The 23,066-nt window shown below is 34.4% G+C and overlaps 1 protein-coding gene across 4 annotated transcripts in view; it reads right to left on the bottom strand.

The window, feature by feature from the left end:
• LOC126832018 (probable nuclear hormone receptor HR38) overlaps positions 1–19,047 on the bottom strand; it is a 32,747-nt gene extending 13,700 nt beyond the window's left edge. Inside the window, exon 1 of one of the 4 annotated variants that reach the window (XM_050562700.2) lies at positions 18,894–19,047. Coding sequence is in view for 1 of the 4 variants with exons in the window: in XM_050562697.1 (XP_050418654.1) it covers positions 5,085–5,139 (55 nt within the window). In the remaining 3 variants the exon portion in view is untranslated. Of the gene's footprint in view, positions 1–1,119; positions 1,737–5,084; positions 5,932–16,174; positions 16,261–18,893 lie in introns of those variants that run through there. The other 3 variants (XM_050562699.2, XM_050562697.1, XM_050562698.2) reach the window with 3 other exon arrangements.
• Positions 19,048–23,066: the final 4,019 nt, after the last annotated feature.

The raw sequence follows: 23,066 nt of genomic DNA on the forward strand, positions 1-23,066 counted from the left end.
AGACAATTTACTAGAATCGAAAATGAAAGAATTGGGATCCAACTTGTACCGATTTTAGCTTGGTCCAATTTACCTTCCCCTATTACTTTCCTTAATTCAATATGACAAGCTACTAATTTGATTTTAAATTACAAAAATAAAAGTTTATTCTTTAAAATGAAGCATAATTGAACTAATATTTCCAAGTTTAATTTAAAATACTGTTGCAATAAAGACTCGTTCTAATGATCGCAAATTAGTAAGCAAAAAATCAGGAATAGATCTTTAGATATAAATTTCTTTGTTATTAGACTTCAGTAGCACTGTGCGATAAGAAACTGACTGGGAATTTATTAAAAGAATCGCAATTAGAAAAGAGACAGTATAAAATAAATCATTCCAATGAATTTGATAATTGTTATCTGTTATTTCAATCCTAGGTGCAATTTTCTTGGCCATCTCCCTGGGTTTGGTTTGACATTTTAGTTATCTAAAGATTTTAATCATAAAACGAGTAAAGACGGTATACATGCGTCGGGTATTTGGCAGGATACGGATGATCGGGCAAATAAAATGTCAGGGGTAATGATAACATAGCGAATAATGGATAATTTGCTAGATTGCGATTAATTATTAACGATTAAATTCGAGGAAAATTAGTCGTGGGGAAGATAGAACTAGTCCCTATATACTCTCTGCGATAGGCTTCATTACCCGACAAATGGCTAAAACAACTCTTGTCATTTCCCGTCTCGTGGGACTCCTCCCAAACTTTATGTTCGTATTAAAGCGCGTGCGTCCACGTATTGTCTTTCGTTCCACTCGTGCACCTCTCTCTCATGACAAGATTTATGTATGTAAATTTCCCAAAAATATTATTGTTGCCATATGCTCTGAATTTGGCTTTGATCTAACCTTCATTAAGATGTTTTGTTTTAAAAGAATTGCAACCAATGTCATGATAATTAATAAAGTTGCCCATGAAAGCGTGCGCATGTGTCCCATCAGAAACTGAAGATGTCTGATGAAACGATGGACGGATAAGGTTGTATAAATGCAATGATTTTGGTTAATCATCCCGGGCCGCCAACAATCAGTTCTCTTAAATCAATAAAAGGTACTCTTTGCTCAGTGACTAACCTTCCCAATTTAAGGTGGCTCAAATTCAAGTCCTCGTTTTATATTTCCTTTTTTACAAATTAACTTGGACAACTGTTTCGTTGACATGTTCTCCTCGTGAGTACAACCAGACCTTAAAATAAATTTTAACACGCATACGCCACAAAATGTTTCATATGTAGGTACTTGTTCATTCATTTGTCTTGAACCTTTACAACGGTATCCTTGTCAGGTCAGCTGAGCTGGTGAATGACGCTACGAAAACTAAGCAACTTTTCTCTTTGGCAAAATTCATTCGAGATTCCACCTTACTGGATTTCAGTTTTACTAACGTAGTTTGTTCAGAATGACATGGATTAGTTTTTAACACCAGATGATCAAAAAATTAACCTCCTTATGACCTCTTGCCCAATTCGACCTAGAACATCTTCTGAGAAATTGATTCCTAAGATTTGAACACTTGTAGTTTAAAATCCTTGAATAGATTTGGTCGCAAAAAGTGCCGAAACAATCACCCGGTCAAACTTGAACAATTACCACACAAAAGTCTACTGATGTCTACAGATCTAAAACAACACAGGAGATGATAAAGAAGAAGGAACGAATTAAATAGAGAAATCATCCAAGAGATATTCCGACCTATCTATGATGAACAGCTTTTAACTCTAAATGAAATGAAACCTAAACTTGTGCTTATAAGTGGTCCAAAATACCACGATCTATACCCTGACATTTTGTCACCTTTTCAAAAGTCTGAGAATGCCAAACAAGCCGTTGATTGTACGAGCTTATAGTACTGGCTGTACAAGAAATAGGAATCATTTTCCCCGATGCAAATATCATCCTGACATTTAATGGCCACAATAATAAGACAATATGGATATCGTCAAAATCAACGGCCTTTGACCAGAACTTTTCAGCTTCTTAATGTCCCTTAACTTAGACCAGATGACCGGAAGTGAATTATGATGAGCGATGACCAGTGCTGATGGCTACCAGAAATTCTGATTTTTTTTAGTGCATATGTAAAAAGATTATCAGGGTTTGATAGGCAACTGTTTATTGCGCTTTGTTTAGACATGACTCATATGTCAAGTTCATTTAATACCCTGCTGTTGTAATAATATTTGCCCCAGCGGTTATAAGTTATAAATAATTCTAGAAGAGAATGAATGAATAAATAGCAATGAGGACTGCAAACCAAATATACAAATTGATGGGGAGCCAGGGAACAGTATGCTGAAAGCTATGAAATGAATACGAAAACAATATATACTTTTTACTATGTGTATGATACTTGGAAGAAGTTCTATATGTGAAAATAATAGTTCTAAGAGAGCGGGTGGAAATTAAATGGAAAATTAGAAATATGATCCAAAAACATTCAAATGGAACTTTGGTCTGTATGTTTTGTAAGACATAATTTGGTAATACGGGGCACAGCTAAAACAATAAACTTAAGAGACAAACGATAATATTATGTGAAAAATCAAACATGTTTAAGTATTATTTTTAAACAATTATCCAAATACATTAAATGATTGGTAATGGTAAATAAATTGATATACATATGTCTTTTTTAATTGATGATAAAATTTAAATTATATTAAATCTATTGGTGTCTTATTGGTTAAGAAGAAAAAAACCCACTAAATTTAATTCCGAAAGTAAAAACAATATTTAAGTTCTAATTATAATTATTATTATTGTTGTTATTGAGAAGATGTATTGTTTTGACATTGATTTTTGCCTGGAACCAATTACAGGCAAAGAAAAATTCAGGCGTTTTGGAAGTGACGTAAGAACATTATTAACTGACGTCAATGACAGCATGTAGTGCGACCGAAGGCCATGTTTTTATCAGCGCGCGAGGCACAAGCGTTGTAAGAATGCCATTTCGATTATGCCAAGAAGTCTCATACGTTGAAGAAGAATGCTATCGGAATTTCTCTCATCTTTTTACGATTGTCTCAGTATTTTTTTCTCCCTTTTCAACTTCGTAGTCTTATACTAGTAATTGTGTAATTTGTTTCTTATTTCAATTGTGGCCCTAGTCCAACCAATAGAAATCCAGAAACAAGACATCTGGCAGATAGTGGAATCAGAACCAGCAGGCCTGGTTAACGCCATCTACAATTTTAATGACCACTATCTAACGCCATATTTGATGTACGGTCACCTCCTTCGGTAGACAATCTTGGGTCGTTTTATTTGGGGATTGGTGAGTTTTATTGGCTTTCAGGAGATCTTATTTGTCAATTTTATCTTCACGGCGTAAGATAAGGGCTTATTAGGTGGTCGACTTGCACTTTTTTCGCGTCTCTCGTAGCCTTATGTCAAAGGTTGTTGCCTATTAACCAAAAATTCTTAGGGAAAAGTGTAGAGGTCTTTATAATCATGTATTTGGTTGTTTTTACACTTCACATTAAACAAAGAACTTTTATATCGAGACAATTAAACAAATGTTAAACAAGTTAACATAATTTTGTATGTACGGAGTAATATTATGTGGTATAAATTACAGTTATTTATTGCTCAATTTAGTAAACATACAATATAAACAGAAGAAAAGCGCCATTATATGTTACATCTCTAGAATTTTGACAAGAACAATCTAAAACGCCGATTAACGTATAAATTTTCTTATATAAATTTTAAATCCATCAATTAAAAGGTTACACATCAATTTAGAATAATAAATGTTTTAACTTTAAGATATCGCGTCGAGACAGTATTAAATAACAATGATACGAAACTACCATTATCTTTTCTAATTGCAGCTGTTAAAAGTGTCTCAATTTGTAGTGTGTCTGGAGGCAGCAGCAGTTACATGTGCATTTTTTTGTTATTTATATGTATACTTATGTCGTATCTATAGTTTCATTTGAGATGTGCCAAGATAGAGCGAGGTTGAACATGGATTGGGGCGATATGAGATATTAGATTGTAATGAATTGACGATAACACGCGACCTTGTGTTCCGTGGATGAAGTGCTGCTTCCGGAATACAGCAAGCGCCATCTATGGAGGGTTAGCACCTGGTACATAGAATTCTACACCACGCTTCTGTAGAAGGACATTAATACACCCTTACTTTTCACTATCAGTATAATTAAGACATTTAATTCAAACATTTATTTACCTTAATGTAATATGATTTTTATAAACGTTCTGTGAGCTTTCGTATGGTTTGAACCAGTCAAATTTATTGAAATTGTCTTTATCATAAAATTTTACGACTTTGATTTAATATTACGCTCTATTGCATATATTATCAGAAATTTCATTCAAAGTTGAGCACCGGAAATTCCGAATCCAAAATTTTCGTTGTGGTCGTTTTCATCAGTTTTGAAAATTAGACATCTGTATAACGAGGAAGTAAGATGTAGAAAAGTAAATGATAATATTTATTATGAATAAGTTTAAGAAATGGTGACAAGTCTGTTACCTAAGTCAACTTGTGTCTAACACAACGCGGAACTAAGCTATAGTGTTAACGTGGTTCGCAACATTCCCTCTCTTTGTTCAGATTATTGTCCCCAACACCTCACTTAAACCTCTTATTGTTGCAAATAAGCCCCCATTCAATAGCTTTCACAACGTACAGGTCATATTTACATGAAAATTTCGGCGACTTAAAAAGTTAAAATGTCTGTGAAACAACATAAATATTAGCGGTGGGTCTTCAATGTTGCTTAATGGGGCAATTGGTAAATATTTTTGTTACAAAACCCACATCATCAATGTCAGACAAATTTCAAATTATTATAAAATACGTTGTATAATTTATTATAATAAAAAGGTATTGACTATTCAATAAAATCAAACTAGACTAAGATAATCCTTGAGATTATCTAAATTAATTAGAAGAAAATATTAGAACTGAAAATAAATGTACATTTTTGGTCAAATATTCGGAGCTATGGTATTTTTTCCTTTTTTTGTAAATAAAAATAAAATGGTATTAAAGATAGGCTTTCACTCACCTTCCGAGATGTTAGAGGCAGTGCGTCGTGTTTTTGTGAAAGGACATAGGTACATTCCCGTCCGGAACTGACCGTTAACGGTATATAGGTATACATCTAACTACATCGCTACATATATATGTGTATATGAAACAGTCAAGAGGACATACTCGGCCGCAAGCGACTGTATAAACCACTGATAGGTGAACGTCGCACACCAATGCTCCTCTTATTTGCTTTTCGTTAATTAAAAATCGTCATCGGGTTGTACAGAGTAAAGAAACGTTGCTAGTCCTGGATGAGATAAGAGAGACATAGATACAGAATTTAACCAGTGAACATGCCTCTTGTATTTTATCGGAGTTGGGTGAAAAACTTCAGCTCTTGTAGCCAAACCTCACGTGAAGATACTGACTCCTTTTAATTTACTTGGAAATTTACAGGTGATTTTCAACCATCTAATTGGTTATATAGTAGGCTAGTCCAAATACTCTACATAAACATCTTATACATTGTTTTATATCTGTCTTTCAAGTATAATCTTGTTCCCAAATGGCTGTCTTTTCACAAAATATACAGGTAACTTTTTATCATCTATTTGATGGTACAGACTTGTTTAAATTCATTACACACTAATTATTATTCCTTGTCCTACAGTCCAATATGTAATAGTGCACATCCAAGAAGCCCAATATGCCGGTTGCCACAAATTTATGCCCGAAGAAAACATACATTTTCCTAAACTCGTTTAGGTGTATTTTAAGCACTTTCACCCGGTTTCCATTGTGCTATATTAGTTTTATATACGCTTTGTTTTCAACCTGTATATATATGTACATATATATATTTCACCCAACCATATGTGGGCTATACATACATACGAGCATCAAATTTCTTAAACAAATGCATGGAAAAGGTTTATTTTCTGTCAAAGCGGTCAATTGGATAAGAAAAGTTTAAACTCCGCCCTCGGACCAATTAATTTTGCTGAGATGTGAATTGGGCTACTATATGGGTCTTTTGTCTTGTATCAAAGATTTTATTCAATGTTATGTTTGATGTTGCAGACATTCTAGAAGCCAGCGACACACAATTACCTTAATTAATGTTTTATAATTATATTTATAAAATAAATGTTTGCTTAAGCTGTTCTCAACCAAAAAGTACAAAACAAAAACACAGAAGAGAAATACCTTTTAACAAAGACAATCAATAAAATTAACCCATTTATTTTCGCACCTTACCAAAAATTACTGCTATAGTTATATGATAAAAATCGAATATCGTCTCGTGATGAGTTTGCGCCCGGGAGTATTGCTTTAACGTACGTAAACATTCTATATAAATAAGAAAGCTTTTGTCTTGGCGTCTTGGATAATGTCTTTGATATTCGACACCCCCTATACTATCGACAAAAACTTTTGATCCAAGTCTCGAAAACCCCAATATATTCTCCCTTACCGAATTATTCACTTCATAGAAAACACTATAATACTCTGGAGCTTGTCTATTTCTACTAGAAATATGAAACTGGGAGATTTTTCACCAGTTCTGGAAAAAGACTGACATTCTTCACAAAACTCGAGAGAGATTCCTTAATCAAGCTTTTTATCCACTCATTCACAAATATTTAGAAACAATAATAAGAAATCCGGTTCGGGACACGAAAATTCGGCGCCAATTGATACCCTGTTTCCGTTTCTTTTTTCTTCGATTTGTTTTTATCTAGCGGTCACAGATTGCAGGCAATCACAATCGACCGTCTCAAATAACTACTTTTGGCAAGGAGAAATTTTTTAAAACAAAGTCTGTCCAAACGTTAAAGTATATGTTAGCTTAGTGACTTTTAATATCTAAACGTAGAAGAAGACATGCAAATATTCTATGAATGAGGAGGAAAATAGAGGAGAAAAATAGCGGGCCAACGCGTGCTTTCTCGAACTGTCACAACGTGTCAAAAGGAATTATACTGCATGTACATCTAAGATTTTCACCAATCAAAATTTTCACGTTCTTTCAACGTTTACCCAGACTTACGTGTAGTGTTCACGGTTTGTTCTGAATTTCTTTAGATCGCTTCGATTCAAGTGAATCACATATAATTAATTCCTTTTCAAACATCGCTTTTTCTGGCCCGTGAAACGTTTCTCACCTCACTGCTAATACCTCTCGCATGTCGACTTGTCTACTCACTCTCCTAAAATTTATTTTTACTTTTTTGAATTTTTTTTTAAAAGAAGGGGTTATTAACCATAAACTAAAAACGTTTGAGGTTCTGAGATCAATATTTACATCTAAATAATTATTTTATTTCTTCGTGCAGGTTCGCAAGGATGGGTAGTGTTTATGGACAGAGACCGCACGTGTACCTATAGTAATGCACTCGGGGCATGTGAGTATTAGTGAAAACTTTCTAGTATATATAGTCAACCCAAAGTGCACTCATAACCCCAAAAATGGTCAAAATAAAACACATACTTTTCCAAATTTTTGTCTTTGAAACGCCGCCGTTTTGCGCACGCGAGCTGGATACGAGGAGCGCGGGAGATTCCTTGTGATTTTGGGACCTCCTCGTGAGCATCACCACGCGCGATTTACCTGGTTGAAACCAACATCACAGCATACTTGACATAGGTGAGCAAATTACGCTCTAGTCGGTAAACGCAGCACAAGTATATGTATATACAGCTACCAACAATTAAAATATTACGTGGAGTTATCTCTTAAACTCAGCGAAAATGAACTTGTCACCAGCATCTACTTTTTTCATGGAATATATCTGACTCAAGATAGACACATTTTAATTAGGAATTTTTCTCATTATCATTAACAGACGGGGTTTAAATTTGTAGACTGGTGTAGATATTTGGTTAGTCATCGACAAACGAAAACCATTGACAGGACGATCCCCTCTATAAGATGATACACAGACCAAACATGGTAAAAAAAATATTTGGTACGCGAAGTTTACGATTTTTTTTCATCGAATACAACGTGTCCTTCCCATTTTGATCATTGAATTATTTTGAATATTAAACCTCCTTGCACCGATTTTTGAATGTTTGAAACATTCCCTCCAAAATATCTGGCAATCTTATTTCGATATAGATAGAAATGACTGCAATCTAAATATTAATGAATAGACTGCAGTTTAAGAAATCTAAATATTAGACTAAACTGGTGCAATTATATCATATATAATCATATATAATAAAAATAACAGAAACCAAAACAAAATCATAAAGTACAATGTGATCATTGCATCTTTCCACGCTCTCACGACACAGTACCGGATGTACTTGTCATTTGACAGTTATTTAAAATACTTTAACCGGTATCCATTATTCTATTATCTGGTAATTTGCCAGTATGAGGGCATTATTATAGATAATGACACGCCAATCAAATTATACATACATACCAACTCGAGTTAATAAATCACAACCAAATTACCGCAATTAACTAGCCAAACGCGATGCTGTTTAGTTTTTGATGAAGAATAACAATAAAATCGAATATATTCACACTGCAAATCATCAGAGAACATATCATTGTTTATTCATGTGTTTATAATTTCGAATAATGCAAATTCCCAGGAATATTTCTGAACATTGCGTCTGGCATGTGAAGTATTCGTATATAGATGCCTTGATCGTATAATATAGACACTGAATAGATATCAAGCACATAAAAAAACATCCATTTTTACTCGACTTCCTATGTATGCTTTTTGTTATATTGTCTAACGTTGCGTTAACGTGTCGATGTTAACCGGTTTTTCCTGGGGATAAAGTAGGGTAAGAATGTAAAGTGAATATACTGGACTGATTTCAGTAAATTTAGTCTTCATGTGAGCAATGGTGGCTGATCATGGCCGTATCTTCCCCTACTCCAAACCATGTGTAACAACAAAGATGATATCCCGGGAGAATAGAATCCAGAATATCGAATTACGATCAAACGCCGAAAATATTCACCGGTATGAGTTGTCTTGTATAGATCATCAGAATATCGCTTTTTATTCTTTCCCCTTTAGTTGCTTTTATACAATGTTCATTCTTGGGCTTCCATCAATACCCTCAATGATAATGTACTTTCATATCGTACTTTTATATTCAATGTAGAAATATATTAAGAAATTTAAGAACACGTTAGTGGAAATAGCATCCCTTTGGAATGATATAAAAGCAAAAATAAAAACAACGCCCAAAAAAAGCGCCAATTTCGTAAGAAAAGACGAAGTAAATAAGACAATCTAAGGCTAGCAAAAGAATCAAGAGACCAAACATTTTATGCCTTCTACAATATTTTAAGTGCTGTAGAAAGATTTGCAGACTAGGACACTTCAAAAAGAGGTATATTAAAATCATTGGAATTTTTTGAATAAGTAATTTTTAATGTTTCTATTAGTTTAAATTTATTATTAATCTAAAAACTTATTGATTTTATTTTTTAAAATGGACAAATTAATTGTTACCCAAAACACAATATTTCCTACTTACATTGTTACCCAGTGAACTTGTCAATAGTGGCAAAGATTAGAATGAAAAAAAGAACATTTGCTTGGATCCTGATTACCTTTCTGCTTCTTTAAACTCACTGGTCTTTCTTAGTCTCTGTCTGGTGGCAGTAAAGGGAAATGAGGTCACAATCTGTCAGTGAAATAGTCGGTTTACTTAGGTGTGTATATCTCAATGTTATCAATAGCCGAAGAAAGAAAAATTCCCTTTGCATATAGTAGCAAGTGAAAGTAGAGAATTTCACAAACTGTTAATTTAATTTCAATTGCGTGTTAAGATATAATTCAACAAAATAATTCTTGTCAGCAGGTATGTGGAGTTTCCTGTTCAGATTTGAGTTAACAATATAATGTTTAGTCCTCGCACCCTTATGGCCACTTACGTCCACTTGGGCAAGCAACTCACACGCGCAATTGTAAAAATATTTATGGAGAATTGAAGTAAGTGAAGGGTCCGTTATTCAAACAGAAAAACTGATCCCATTTTTTAACACCTCATTATAGTAGGAAGAAAAATACTACCGATACTTTACAACAAGTAAAGTTCGCTTTTAATGAATGAAAGCTAAAGAAACCTGTCCTTCAAGTCAACACTCTACGTTTGTTTGTAGGTACTTGAGAGAGCGTTTCAATGAATCTCTGCTCATACACCTATAAATATTTCAGCTGAGGTTTTTGTAGCAAATGTAGTTATTTGAGATCGGCTTTTTGTCAATGTTTTTTTAATTCGAAAATAGGCACGTGCGCAAGGTGTATGATATGGGGCTATTAGTAGTGTTGGTAGTTTCATCGCTGTGTGTAGCTCAAAGGCACTATTTTCGTCTGTACGGAAATGCTCGCACCGAGATTCAACAAAAAATTCTGATCTTTGCCAAAAGATGTTCTGATGTCGGCTATTTGGATGTCACATGACTGATTATTCTCTGTCGGTTTCTGTTACTTTCTAAACAATTCAATTATATTCACAAAACGGTATATGTGAATCAGCATCCGCACATTTGCTTCCTGAAAACAACGATTTTTAACTTAGTTGAACTATCCCACGATCGAACCATCCCACATCGACGATATTATCAAACAGCTAATAATGTACATGTAATGCAATAACTAACCCGTATATCCAAAATGGAGCAGGTATTATTTTAAAAATAAAAATTTGATAAGTATGATTTTTTTACGTCTATTCTGTCAATTATTAACTTAATTAGGTATCAACATTACACTTCATATTAAAACAAAAATAAAACTAAATATTTTATAAACATTGTTAAACATACATTATGCAAGAGCTAAATCTGCCTATTGCAGGTCTTTCTTTAGGCCTGAAATGTTATCTAAATTATTAATTAGACATTAATTAACAACACAAGATCATAATCAACTCTCGATGGCATCGGATACTCGAGATTTTAACTAGATTAAAACGGTTCCTCATTTAAAAATTTAATTTAAAAATGGGAAAGCGAGGCTAAGTTTCGATTATACTAGTGCCATGGTTACCACTATGCACACATCTTGTCAAAACTACAAACAGTGACAACTTGGCTTAGATTGAAGTAATTATCTATTTTTGAGCTATTATAGCAAGAATGGCCAGCTCTTTATCTAAATATTACATAATGTATCTTTAAATTTGAAAACGTGGATTAACTATTCTTTCTGTTGGAGAACTTAGACTTAAAAATATAAGAAAAATATTTGTTACGATGATTAGCTAGCTATAAAGTGATATCTGTTAGGTCAGAATGCCAGAACCACTTTTGTTTCCATTGTCAGACATGATTTGGTCGTAGTAACTATAGTAGGAATTTGATATAGAAGACATACCGCTAAGATAATAAAAGGAAACCATGGTCGTGGTCGGAGTAAGACCACTCGAAACCGTCACTCGACTGTTTGAAATCCTCTTATTACTACCAACACGCCTGAAGGAGATATGACCACACGTTGGTACGCCTAATTAGAAGGGTTTGGATTCCTCTTACTACTTCGCATCTCCTCCTTCATATCTGGTATGTTTCCAGATAATCACATCATTACTTATATCCTACTACTTGTCACATTTACAGTGTACTTTTTGAAAAGAAGCAATGTAATGAAGAGATTGAAACTGTTAATTTTCCACTGGTGTACCTATTGCATGTTACAAACATTAAATATCTATAAAAACTCAAATGGGTGCACATCTTGTTTATCCGTTAATAATAATATTAATCGCTATGAATTTTAAACTAAACAAAATAAAAGAAAACAAAAGAATACCTCTGGGCAAGATTACATGTAATTACAAATGAATATGTTACAGAACAATATTTATAACAGTTAAAACATTCTGAAATCCGATTGTACATACCTAGTTCTAGATCGTGTGCTACAGAACAACAATGCAATACTAAGACTTGAAAACCTTTGTATCAGCAACTTTTTTGCAGACGCTTCTCTAAATACATGTGAGATCTAGCGCTGTCAATATCATGGAACAGTTATTGTTTTTATGGTGAAAGCCATCCGCTCTTCGTGCTTTTGATAACGATGGAGAACCTGCGGGTATGACGTGCGACTTTTGACGTAAATCTTGACTGTCTTGCGGCAAGAAAAAATCTGTGTCAAAGCAGTAATGATAGAGATGGTTTGACTTTCCAATTAATTTGTGACATAGTTCAGGTCAAGCGGGGGATGCGAGAGAGCTGGGCGATGCCGTGGGTCCAGATAACTGCTATTAACGGGGTCTATAATCCCCTAAAGCTTTAAACCTCCGGACTGCCATCTTAACGATCGCTGTGCCAAAAAGTGCCTCGTAATGGTGACGATGTCTTAAAATACAGAGAATTTAGCGAAGTCTTTTAAAAATTTTGAATAGCTTAAACGTTGATTGTTGTTTGAATCAGACATTTGTCGTTGACCATCAATTGAAAGCTGGACATGTACTTTGTTTAATGTATACCACAATAAACGCTTCTGTAAAATAACAGTAACTACCAATATCCCCAAACCCTGACCGACCTTTGAAATTAATCCCCTTAAGCTTCAAAATTGCCCATTCGTTATTTTGCAAGGTCATTACTTATTACGTTAATCGTGCTCTTATAAAATCACCAATCATTTAATACGGTTGAATGTACTGTGATCAGCGAAGCCGTAATAGCAAGGTCATTACGGAATCGTAAAGGGCAATCTTTAATGAAAAGACAAACAAATCGTAATCTGTAAGGGTGAACCACATGCAAAATCAAAAGAAATTTCTGGATTTTGTAATGATTATCTTTTTTTATCTTAAATTAAAACCTGCTTAAATATAGAATTTGTTGCTAATATTTTTATGTTCAAAAAACATTTTCATTACGGGCCGTTTAAGTGCGCACAGCGATTGTATGTTCTTTCATTCTTGATGTATATGTGAAACATGTTTTGTTATTTTCTCCATATTAACAACAATTTGTTTTTCGGTGAAATTTTAGGCCGGTGTAGTAACTACCCGGAAACCAATTGCGAGGTCAATGACGGTCACGTGATTTTCAATAAGGATAGGCTGAAGAATTAACACATTAACGACGAATCTGAAAGGATAATGCGAAGCGATGAGAAGCACGGAATTTGTGGCTAAAAAACTGTCATCGTCTTCTTAAGAAAAGTATTAACAGTTTGGGTTCATTTCTTAACAAACAAGTTTCTTGCCTATATCATCAGATTGGTTACAAATCGTTGCTGGCTATACTCGTTATGTGAGATCACCAACGACGAAAACATAATCAGTATATTACAATTGTCGCTTATTTAAATGATTTCTTTCTTTCTATATAAAACAGATTTGTTGAAGGGAAATAACATTGGTTGTACAAAAATAAAACACAAGAGCAATATTATTGTAATCTTTTCGAGGCATTTGGAAAGAGAGAGAGAAATGGGGTTTAACGCCCACTCGACACAAACTAGGTCATTTTGGGACTAACACATGGTTCAATTTTGTTTCAATAATTCGCTTGAGCGTAGGGGCGAATTGGGACACTGTTTTATATATTGCTTTGACTTTTTTCTGGTCATAAAGGACTTTATAAGTACCCCCCCTCCTCCACCCCAAACACACACACAAATATGGTGTTGATAATTGGCATTTATGATTTTCTGGTTCACCTAACTAAATCGCTTCTCTTAATTCTAGTATTTATTAAGTTATTCAGTTCACATCTATTTGTCCTGGCATTGGTGTAGGAGTTATCGCCGTTTGATAGTCTGCGTTACAGTCATTAGAATGGACCAAGATGACGCTCCTCTTTCTTTTTTGTGCTTTTTTTTATATAGATCATTTCCTCAAAACGTTGTATATATTTTACACTTTTACCGAAAGTATTACTTATTTTTCACACGTATATTAGTATTTTAATAGTTATTGGATGCAAAACTAAGAAATTTTGACAAATGAAAATGTTTAATCTTTATGCAGATTTTGTAAAATGGCAACTTTCTGTTTGTGAATTTTGTAATAAGTTTGAATAAATCTAGTTGGTGCTATATTCCAGATAGGATGGAAGCTTCTTACCACGTGAATTTTCTCTTATAAACAAAGTTGTATGTATGTAACATATCTCTGTATGTGTGAGGTACAGTTCGCGTCAATCGCTTGACAAGTATTTATTTGCTTGATTCAATAATACTCACCAAGTTAAGATGATAAATAAACAAAGACCATGAAAAAACAAATAGAGACTACACAACCAAATACACATTCATCCAGTAGTTTATTACTAGTAGGTTTGTATATAAAACATAGACTTGCTTATCCCGTCTTATACAATTCTTAGTTTTTTTCCTTACAATAGTCCAAATCAGTCAAGTCTCTCTTTACGTTTATCAAATGGATATGCAAGTAACCGTCACTCCTCTCGATCAACCAGAATGTCTAAGACAAGACAGGTGTTTTGCATAGGTAAAAATCTTTCCGATTTTTCGTATCTTGTTGAATTCAAAACATACGCCTGCCTCCCTCAAACAATTCTGGTTCTAATTTTTGTCCCTGTCCGCCATTCGGTAACACTATTATCTGGAAGATGTTTTGCATATAAGAAATTATTTTGACACTCGCCAGGACTACATGTGAAGCACAGACTAAATAAAAGAGCCGATATCCGTTTCTCTTGTGAAATTTGAATCTTTATATTGGCATCCGATGGAACAAAGCGAATTCATTTCATTTTGGACATAAACTGTAATTTTGAAATTCTCAAAGGGTTGTCATCACACTTTTAAAAAGAGCCCAAGCAAGGCGATACATGTTTTTTTCTCTAGTTTCTAGCACAGCAAATATTTTAATACGGAAAACTGAAGAAATATTTAATTGAAAACGTTCAAAATAAATTTGGTTGCATTACTTTTAGACTTATTTATTTCACTAACTACTGAAAATAAATGAAAAGTATTGATTTTTAATTGTAGTCCAAATCCGCTCTTGCGTATATTAATATCCTACGCGTTTTACAAATTGGCATAATGTACATAATATTCATTTTTTTTTTCTTTAATATTTCGACTTAGATCGCCTTGACGCGTTACAATATTTTTTTTCAACCGTTCATTTCCTTTGTGGACAAATTCTCAGAGAGATGCATTATCACAAAACGAAAAAAAAAACAAAACAAAATTTAAGATTCTTAGTGTGTGTGTGTGTGTGTGCGTGTTTTTATTTTTTGTTTGTTTGTTAATAGATTGACCATTTGTAATTCGCACATCAGCCGTGAACTCAAGTCTATGACATACATGTACACATTATAAGTGAATTGATTAGTTATGTTACTAGGTCTCTAATGTGGAATCTGTCGCGTGATCGATCAATAAAATGACAAGAGAATTTCCTATCGATCGATATGACGTAGTGTATGACGTCATAGAATTAAACCTCTCTATCACAAGGGCAATTCCAATCAATACTATTATGCGGGGTTTCCTTTGACGTCATAGACCGTGTTTGCCCATTCGATAATTGGAAGCTATTATACAATGCCAATAGTCTGCTACTAGTATACCAAATTTTCTATTCCATTTATTCTTAAGCAACGATTTTTGATCATTATGATCATTATTAATTGCATGTAAAATGAATAATTGAAGCTTCACTTAATAAAATAATAAAGGAATTCTTTTAGAGGTACTGTACGAAAATCTTTTTTCCGGTTCAAAACCCCCCAGACTATCCAGCAAACACATGCATGATCAAACTAATAACTTGTTTCATATATTAATACTTAAAACAGTGTACCACTCTTAAATTTTGTTGCATAGTGCAGCAGCAGTTAATATGTATTCTTTTTAAAATGTCAAATACGATCTCTTTCCAATGATACCCAGCGCGTTTAATTGCATAAGTAACTATTACAAATTGATTGCATGCTATGATAATTTAATCTCAAATCTGCAACTGTATAAACTATTTGAAACAAAGTCGCATCTATAATTACATGCATAAAAAGCAAATTTATTTCAATGTTACAAATTGCTAAAACGCACTTCATTAACACGAACTTACCTTATTCCATTTTTTTAAGCATAAAAGCATACTTAATGAGGAAACACAAAAACTTAAATGATAAAAGTTGCTTACCTGTTAAAGTTCCAGTGTAAACTCAAGTCCAACGATGTATAATTATCTATGTAAGTATGTCTATGCACATACAGTACAGTGACACTATTGCTTTTGGAATCGACTGAAAAGGGAATTCCTTTTAACTCCGGTTCCTCTTCTTCCTGACTGTCCTAATGGCAGCACGTCAATACCACTTACATTTTAAACTAGAAATTTGAATCGAGTTTTCCGAAGCGAATCAGAATAAATGTTAGAAGCCGGGGGTGGGAGGAGGGATTTTCCTCGTCTTCTGTCACACAACCGCAACTCAATACAGTAGGAGGATTTCTCTTTCCAATGTCTCCAGAGATAGTCCAGAACGAGGCACCACGAGGTCTTTGATGTCGTCAATAGAGTGTTTTCCCTACGTCATCATTTACGACAGCGGAATTCCCGATCGATATCCTGTCCACCAATTAATGAAGGCAATACACGACCGATATTCCAAGTATCGATCGGAAAATACTGTTTAGTGCATCTAGGACGGGATTGTTGCAAAGCGAGCAATCCTTTTATCTCTATGTAGACCTATAAAAGGTACTACAGGTGTAAAGTAAATACAGTTCTGCCCTTTTAAATATCCACCCCCAAACTTCTCTTTCTTTTACCAATATCAAAAGATAAATAGCAAGTGTTCTTTGGATGTTTGTATAATTTGAGATGTGATGGCCTACTCGTTCTAAAAATTAATTATAATTGATTTTTTCAACCTACTTACATTTTACGTGCAACAATTAACATGAACATGTTGGGCCCACGTTATGAATGATAAAATAATCAATGAAGCTTACCTGTGATTTTTCGATCCAATCCTCAACCATCCATTTAACATTCTATCTTAAATATATATTTTATACACAACACAAACGCTAAACGATTATCGAATACTGTGCAATATAAATAAATTGCATTAAAACAAGCTTGCAGAACAACTTGGAACTCACCGTTTTTCATATATTAATCATAAATCATAAACGCTGTTGAATCATAACTGTTCTTTGTTAGATAAAAGGCACATGAAATAAACGTGTATGTCTGGAACAAACCAAATTATACCCTACAGATAAGCCTAGAAACGTATTATTCGTATCAAATGACAATTAAAACTCGCATAAAGTCGAATCCACATTTAAAAAAGTGATTACAACTCGGTAGTTACAATACGACGGTGATCTAACTGTCCGAATAACAACAGCTTGAGAGACGTCTCAAGTAGTTTTGTGGAAGGCACCACACTAACGCTTCATTTCTACATGAAGATATAAGATAATGTGTTCAATTCAAAAGATATTCACTCAGTTTGGACGCATCTGGTTCCCAGCACAGCAAACGATCCACGCGAAAAGCAGTCGTTTGTTTTCTGACGAGGATAACGTTTCATTATATACACAAAATGGGTGATATCACACCAGTTTATTCTCTGCCAACTTTTATCATTAGAATTGTCTTAGTTGTATTGTGCAAGAACATCAAGTAACTGCTCAGTGAATCTGATTTTATATTGTTCTGAGTTTAGATTTTAAAAAAAAAATAGAAAAAAAGATTTAAGAACTAAAAAACCCCAAAGCGTTCAGAAATACAAGCAAACTGATTTGATGCCCAAAGACTACAAACAGGTAACGCAATGGTATTAAATAAACAGACAACGTGGAAACGTTTGTTGAACAACGGTTTAATTTTAAAATTATATTCATAGAGGTCTAACGTTGTACTATATTACAACTATGATTAAATAGAAGTATTGAAAAATCTATAAAATCAATTTTCTGATTATACTGACTCTTTATCTTGCACGGAAAATAAATCAATTGGCGGAATCTGTAATTTGGAAAACTTTCTTCAAACAGTAGTAAGGAAGTCGATTTCAATAGAAAATATACAGATTGTTATACAAACTGTTTTTATTTTTTTTATATAATTTGTCTGCGATACCACCCTAGGTGGAAGCGGATGTTAAGCCCCAAGGAAGAAGAAGAAGAACAAGTTCTTTGAATAAGAAGGTTTGTTTGTTGGTACTAGGTCCCTCGCGCAACGTAATCAAGTTTGCTACCAGTTTAAGACTAAGCTTTCAAAATTTGTAATGTAGAATTACTTACTGAATACATAGCTTGTCCCTCTAAAACATGCATTAGTAATGTAATTTTAATTTTGAAGGCAGATGGAATTCTGAGGTCACGTGAGCGTGTTGGTGACAAGAATAATAAATATACAGGTCACAGTTCCATGGAATACAATTACATGTCACCAACACTCTCACGTGACCTCAGAATTCCATAGTAATTTCAGTTCAATTACTAAATGCGATTGAAACTTGCACTTTAAGAATAATAAAGAAGTTGCCGACATTTGCTCCATTTGAAATGCGCACGGTTATTAATATTACATATTCATGCACAAATTATCCGCGTTCTGCACTTCTGTACTTTCATAATTATCATAGATCATTGCGCAGACTATATTCGCATTATTTAATTCACGTATTTCCATTGGACCTTGAATGAGTTCGAGTCCCAAGTTGAACTGCAACACGTGTAAAACTAGACAGATACACACAAAAACACACATTGGATACAAAACGAGCGCATGTAGATAAATAAATGGAACAGGTGATTAGATATATCCAAAACTACTTATTATCTGGAAGATATTCAGCAGGTGCACCATACAAATACACCGAGAAAAAAAATGGTCTAAATACCTTGAATGGTGGCTGATGACAGTGGTGTAACGGTTAACCTTAGAGATGACAATTCTTTCAATTGTTCCCGAAAAGCCAGATTGTCACCGCACGTGTGTTCTGGAGGTATATTCTGTAACCCGTCTCCTATACGTCTGTCTGGCACTCTCCAGTGATTCTACCATCGTGAATATATATTTCTTCATGATAGCAAGGCAGGTCTCGGGGACATCCCTGACGTCACAAATCCGTAGCTCTTGACGTCACTACTTTCCAATACATATCCCGATAATTGGACCACATCTGTCGGTATTTCTGATTGGTTGAAGACTAGGGATCCCCGTAGCTGGCCAATGTTTCTCTCTGCAATGAGTGGCCTTGTTACATGTAGAACATCACATGGACCGCTGACGCAGGCGACCAGATTTACTCTCTAAATATAGAATCAAAGAAGGATATATTAACACACAATGAGCTATCGATCGTTGAGCTGGAGATGCTGGGGAGAGAAATCCGATAAGTACTTATCATAATTTACTTATTTTAAAATAGCACGCGTTTCTGCGTACCATGTAATCGGACTGTCGTGAAGAATGGCTTTAAGACTGCCAAGTATTTCCAATAATAGCGGAATGCTCGCTTAGCCCTGAATTACGGACTAGGTTATCGATTTTGGATGTCCTTTTCACTTTCCAAGCGGATAGAAAGCTAGATCTTAGACCACCAGTGCTCCAGTTCAGTAGAAAATTAGATGCGATTTGTATTGGCAAGATTTATTGTCCGATTTCGGTGATTAGGTCAGGAGGTCGGCGGTAGTAAATAGATCACCACTGTGTGAATTTATGGCCGCTCAAGAATTTATGGACGAGAGATTATGACACGTACATTCTATTGATAACAATAAGAAAACGAAGGTTAAATATTCTTGAGACTAATCGAATTCCTTTCTCAGACCGTCAATTAAGGTTTAAATGAGTACAAAGACGCAAACAACAGTTGATATTTAATTGCATAAGAATTGAAAAAAGAAGACATCCACCACATGCTCTGTAAAATAAAACCGCCAAAGAGACGCTAAAAACATTATGAACAAATGCACATCTCCCCAAACCGCGATATCTCCCCACTCCTCCGGGCGGAAAGTTAGAAAAAATAAGATTTTTAAAAAATACTTAGACGTCTGGCGTTTGGCCTTACAGAGCTCCTCGTTTCACAAATCTCGAAAATCTGCTGAGAATTCGACACCTAAGACATAACAAATGCTGGAAGCGTTTTTGATGTTATGTAATAAGTGAAGAAAAATTCCCCCATTGGGACAAACGAAATAAATCAAAAAACACCAAAATATGCCATTATACTGCCCCAATTGTAATAATCAGTAAGGGGATATATACAAATTCCTGTTTATCAAAGAAAATACTGCAAATTAAAGGCAAAAACGAAAACAATATGAAAACAATAAAATGTATTTAATATCAGAGAAATATAAACAGATGAAACACACTATAGACATTAAATATATATGATATATACACTAACTAAGATATATAATACATAAATGTCAGGATTCGGTTTAAATTATATGTTTGAGAAAATAAATTTCTTGTTGAGATTTCTTGTATACACAATGTTTCTCATTCTGATTTTGCAACACATTCATGATTTTAAATGAATTAGTGTGGTATCTTATTTTTGTAGATTAAACACATTCACGTGATATTGTGTGAATATGTGACAGCGGTTTTGTATTGATGTATTTCCATTCAACACAACCTTATTTGACTAATTAAATCTGTTGTTGAGCTAATCTGGTAAAAAGCGTTCGTCTTTCTCCATTATGGTGGGAGTTGCGGGGAAATTGTGTTCACATAAATTGTATCGATCACAGATTTTCTGTCGAAGTATATTTTGTTTTATTCCCCGTATTTCGACAAATTCGATATAAACGAAATGAAATGGGGTTTAACGTACCGCTGTTCTGCTTGGACTGGGCTAATGAAGATGGATATTCGATATGACAGCAATAAATTGAGGATGTCGATATAACAGAAGAGGATGTCGATATAGCGATCGTACGCAAAATAATTCCTGGATTGTTTCCTTATCAATACAATTGGTCATTTTTTTCTCTCAGAAAAGGTTATCCCAATATTATTTATACTGTCTGTAAAATATCTATTTTAATAATCTATACACATTGTGCTAGACCCCAATTCGACCTGAATTCGACAGGAAATATTATTTAGACGTTTTAGGTGCTTTTACCTCGCTAGGGTTTATATTTCGTGTATCTCCCAATCATAATCATAAGAGTATATCATAGAAGTAAGTGTAAACTATATTTCTGTACGGCCACAAGTTCACTTTTATGTGTATGCGTTTTACTGTTATTACTCGGCTCCAATATTTGTTCAACTAAAAAAATTGTCTTTTATAATTCAATGTTCGCTATTACTTATCAGACTAACTGAGATTACTTTTTTTTATAAAATGAAACTAGCTCTTTTATGTAAAGAATAAACAATCTATTGCACGGAACGCCCTTGGCCACGGTTCTTGAGTACAGTTCTAATGTTTTGACCATTTTCTCGGATTTCATGAGTGGCTGACGGAATATTATATCCTTTGCCCTCAATCGCTAAAGTTCTAAAATCATCGTCTCTAAAATAAACGTTTTTGCTTTTGTACAAGAAGTTTTGATTCACGTATAAGCGTCTGTGGGACTCGATCGAGCAGGAATGAGTGGAAATTGGGCTTTCATGTAGTACATATGTAAGCCATTGTCGACTATTTCCCCACGTAATTAAGGATGCGGGATCTTAAAGCGAGACTACATCAAAGCTGTAATGGCGGCGAATGTATTGTTTCCAGTTTAAATCAATTTGTTTCCATTGACTCTGTGAAAGGAACAAATGCTGATTTGGGCTTGATTACCCAGTTTCACAACGACACCCCATGTTAAAACAAAGAACGTGTTAGTCGAGATCAACATTAAACCTTCATTAAGAGTTCTGACTGCACTCTAACATGGCGTCAAAGCGGCTCTTGGGGATCAGCAGACATCTAATAGTAAGTTGTGGAAGGGTTGATCTCATATAAAAGTGCTTTGAGTAGAAGCCAGGTGAAACTCGTCGATTCGTCTGATCATACCTCGTGGGAACTTAAGCAATGCTAATGATTTTCGCCTGTATGCTTCATAATAAACGTCAAATCTTGTAACTCTCTCTAAGATGTATGACTGTCATATGTAACATTCCATTCCATATGCTAGCGAATAAAAATAATATAAAATTCCAATCTACGTTGTGTATAACCATCAGATCTTGTAGAATGAATTCGCTATTAAAGCAGTTATGTTGGCATTCTGCAGGGCTGTTTAGGTTTCAATTCCGAAATGAATTTAGGTACTTAATGAGGTTAGGGTGAATTAGCAGCTGAAAGGGGGATGGGTATTTGAAGATGTTCCAGTGTTCCTACTGGTGTAATTATTAATAATATTGATTATAACATTTATAGCCAGATTATTCTAAACCTGGGTCCTTCAAGGGACATGTCAAACTAACAATTTTTAAGGTCCTTGCGGAATCACTAATTGCAATGATATAATGCGCAATAACAAAACCAACAACTGTATCGTTCTATTCGGAGCTCTTTTTGTCATTGTCCGATCCGTGGCTGGAGTCTTGTGACTCACTTCTCCTCTGACAAACCGGAAACAAACAATCGAACATCATATACTTCACGTGACAGTGGGTTTGATTCGTATCTTTGCATGCTGTGATTAATTGGACTGTCCACTATCAAAAGCAAAAGATTTACTGTTGCCTTAAGACATTTGTTCTAAGAGGTTGATAAGTATTACTTGTATACTAAACATTTGTCTTGGAATGTAAGAATGAGAGGGTTTTAGGTTCTATGCAGACCCCAGGCGTAATAACTCTCAGCAATTGTTTATATAATGAAGTATCTACTGTTCTGACACGTGTTAGGCTGAACTTTAGCTATGTTGGTTATAAATATTATGGAGATCCTAATTTTCCGACTTTGGTGGGGAACGTTCGTTCGTTTCTGGAGTTTTACGTCTACATCCACCTTGGGTGACATCGCAGACAATAATGGGGAACGTGATGGACGGTTTGCTTTATAGGTAGTTAAGGTTGTGACGAGTGTCACGTGCGGGACATATCATACCTG

Source organism: Patella vulgata, chromosome 9, assembly GCF_932274485.2.
Source record: "Patella vulgata chromosome 9, xgPatVulg1.2, whole genome shotgun sequence".
NCBI classification, from domain to species: domain Eukaryota; kingdom Metazoa; phylum Mollusca; class Gastropoda; family Patellidae; genus Patella; species Patella vulgata.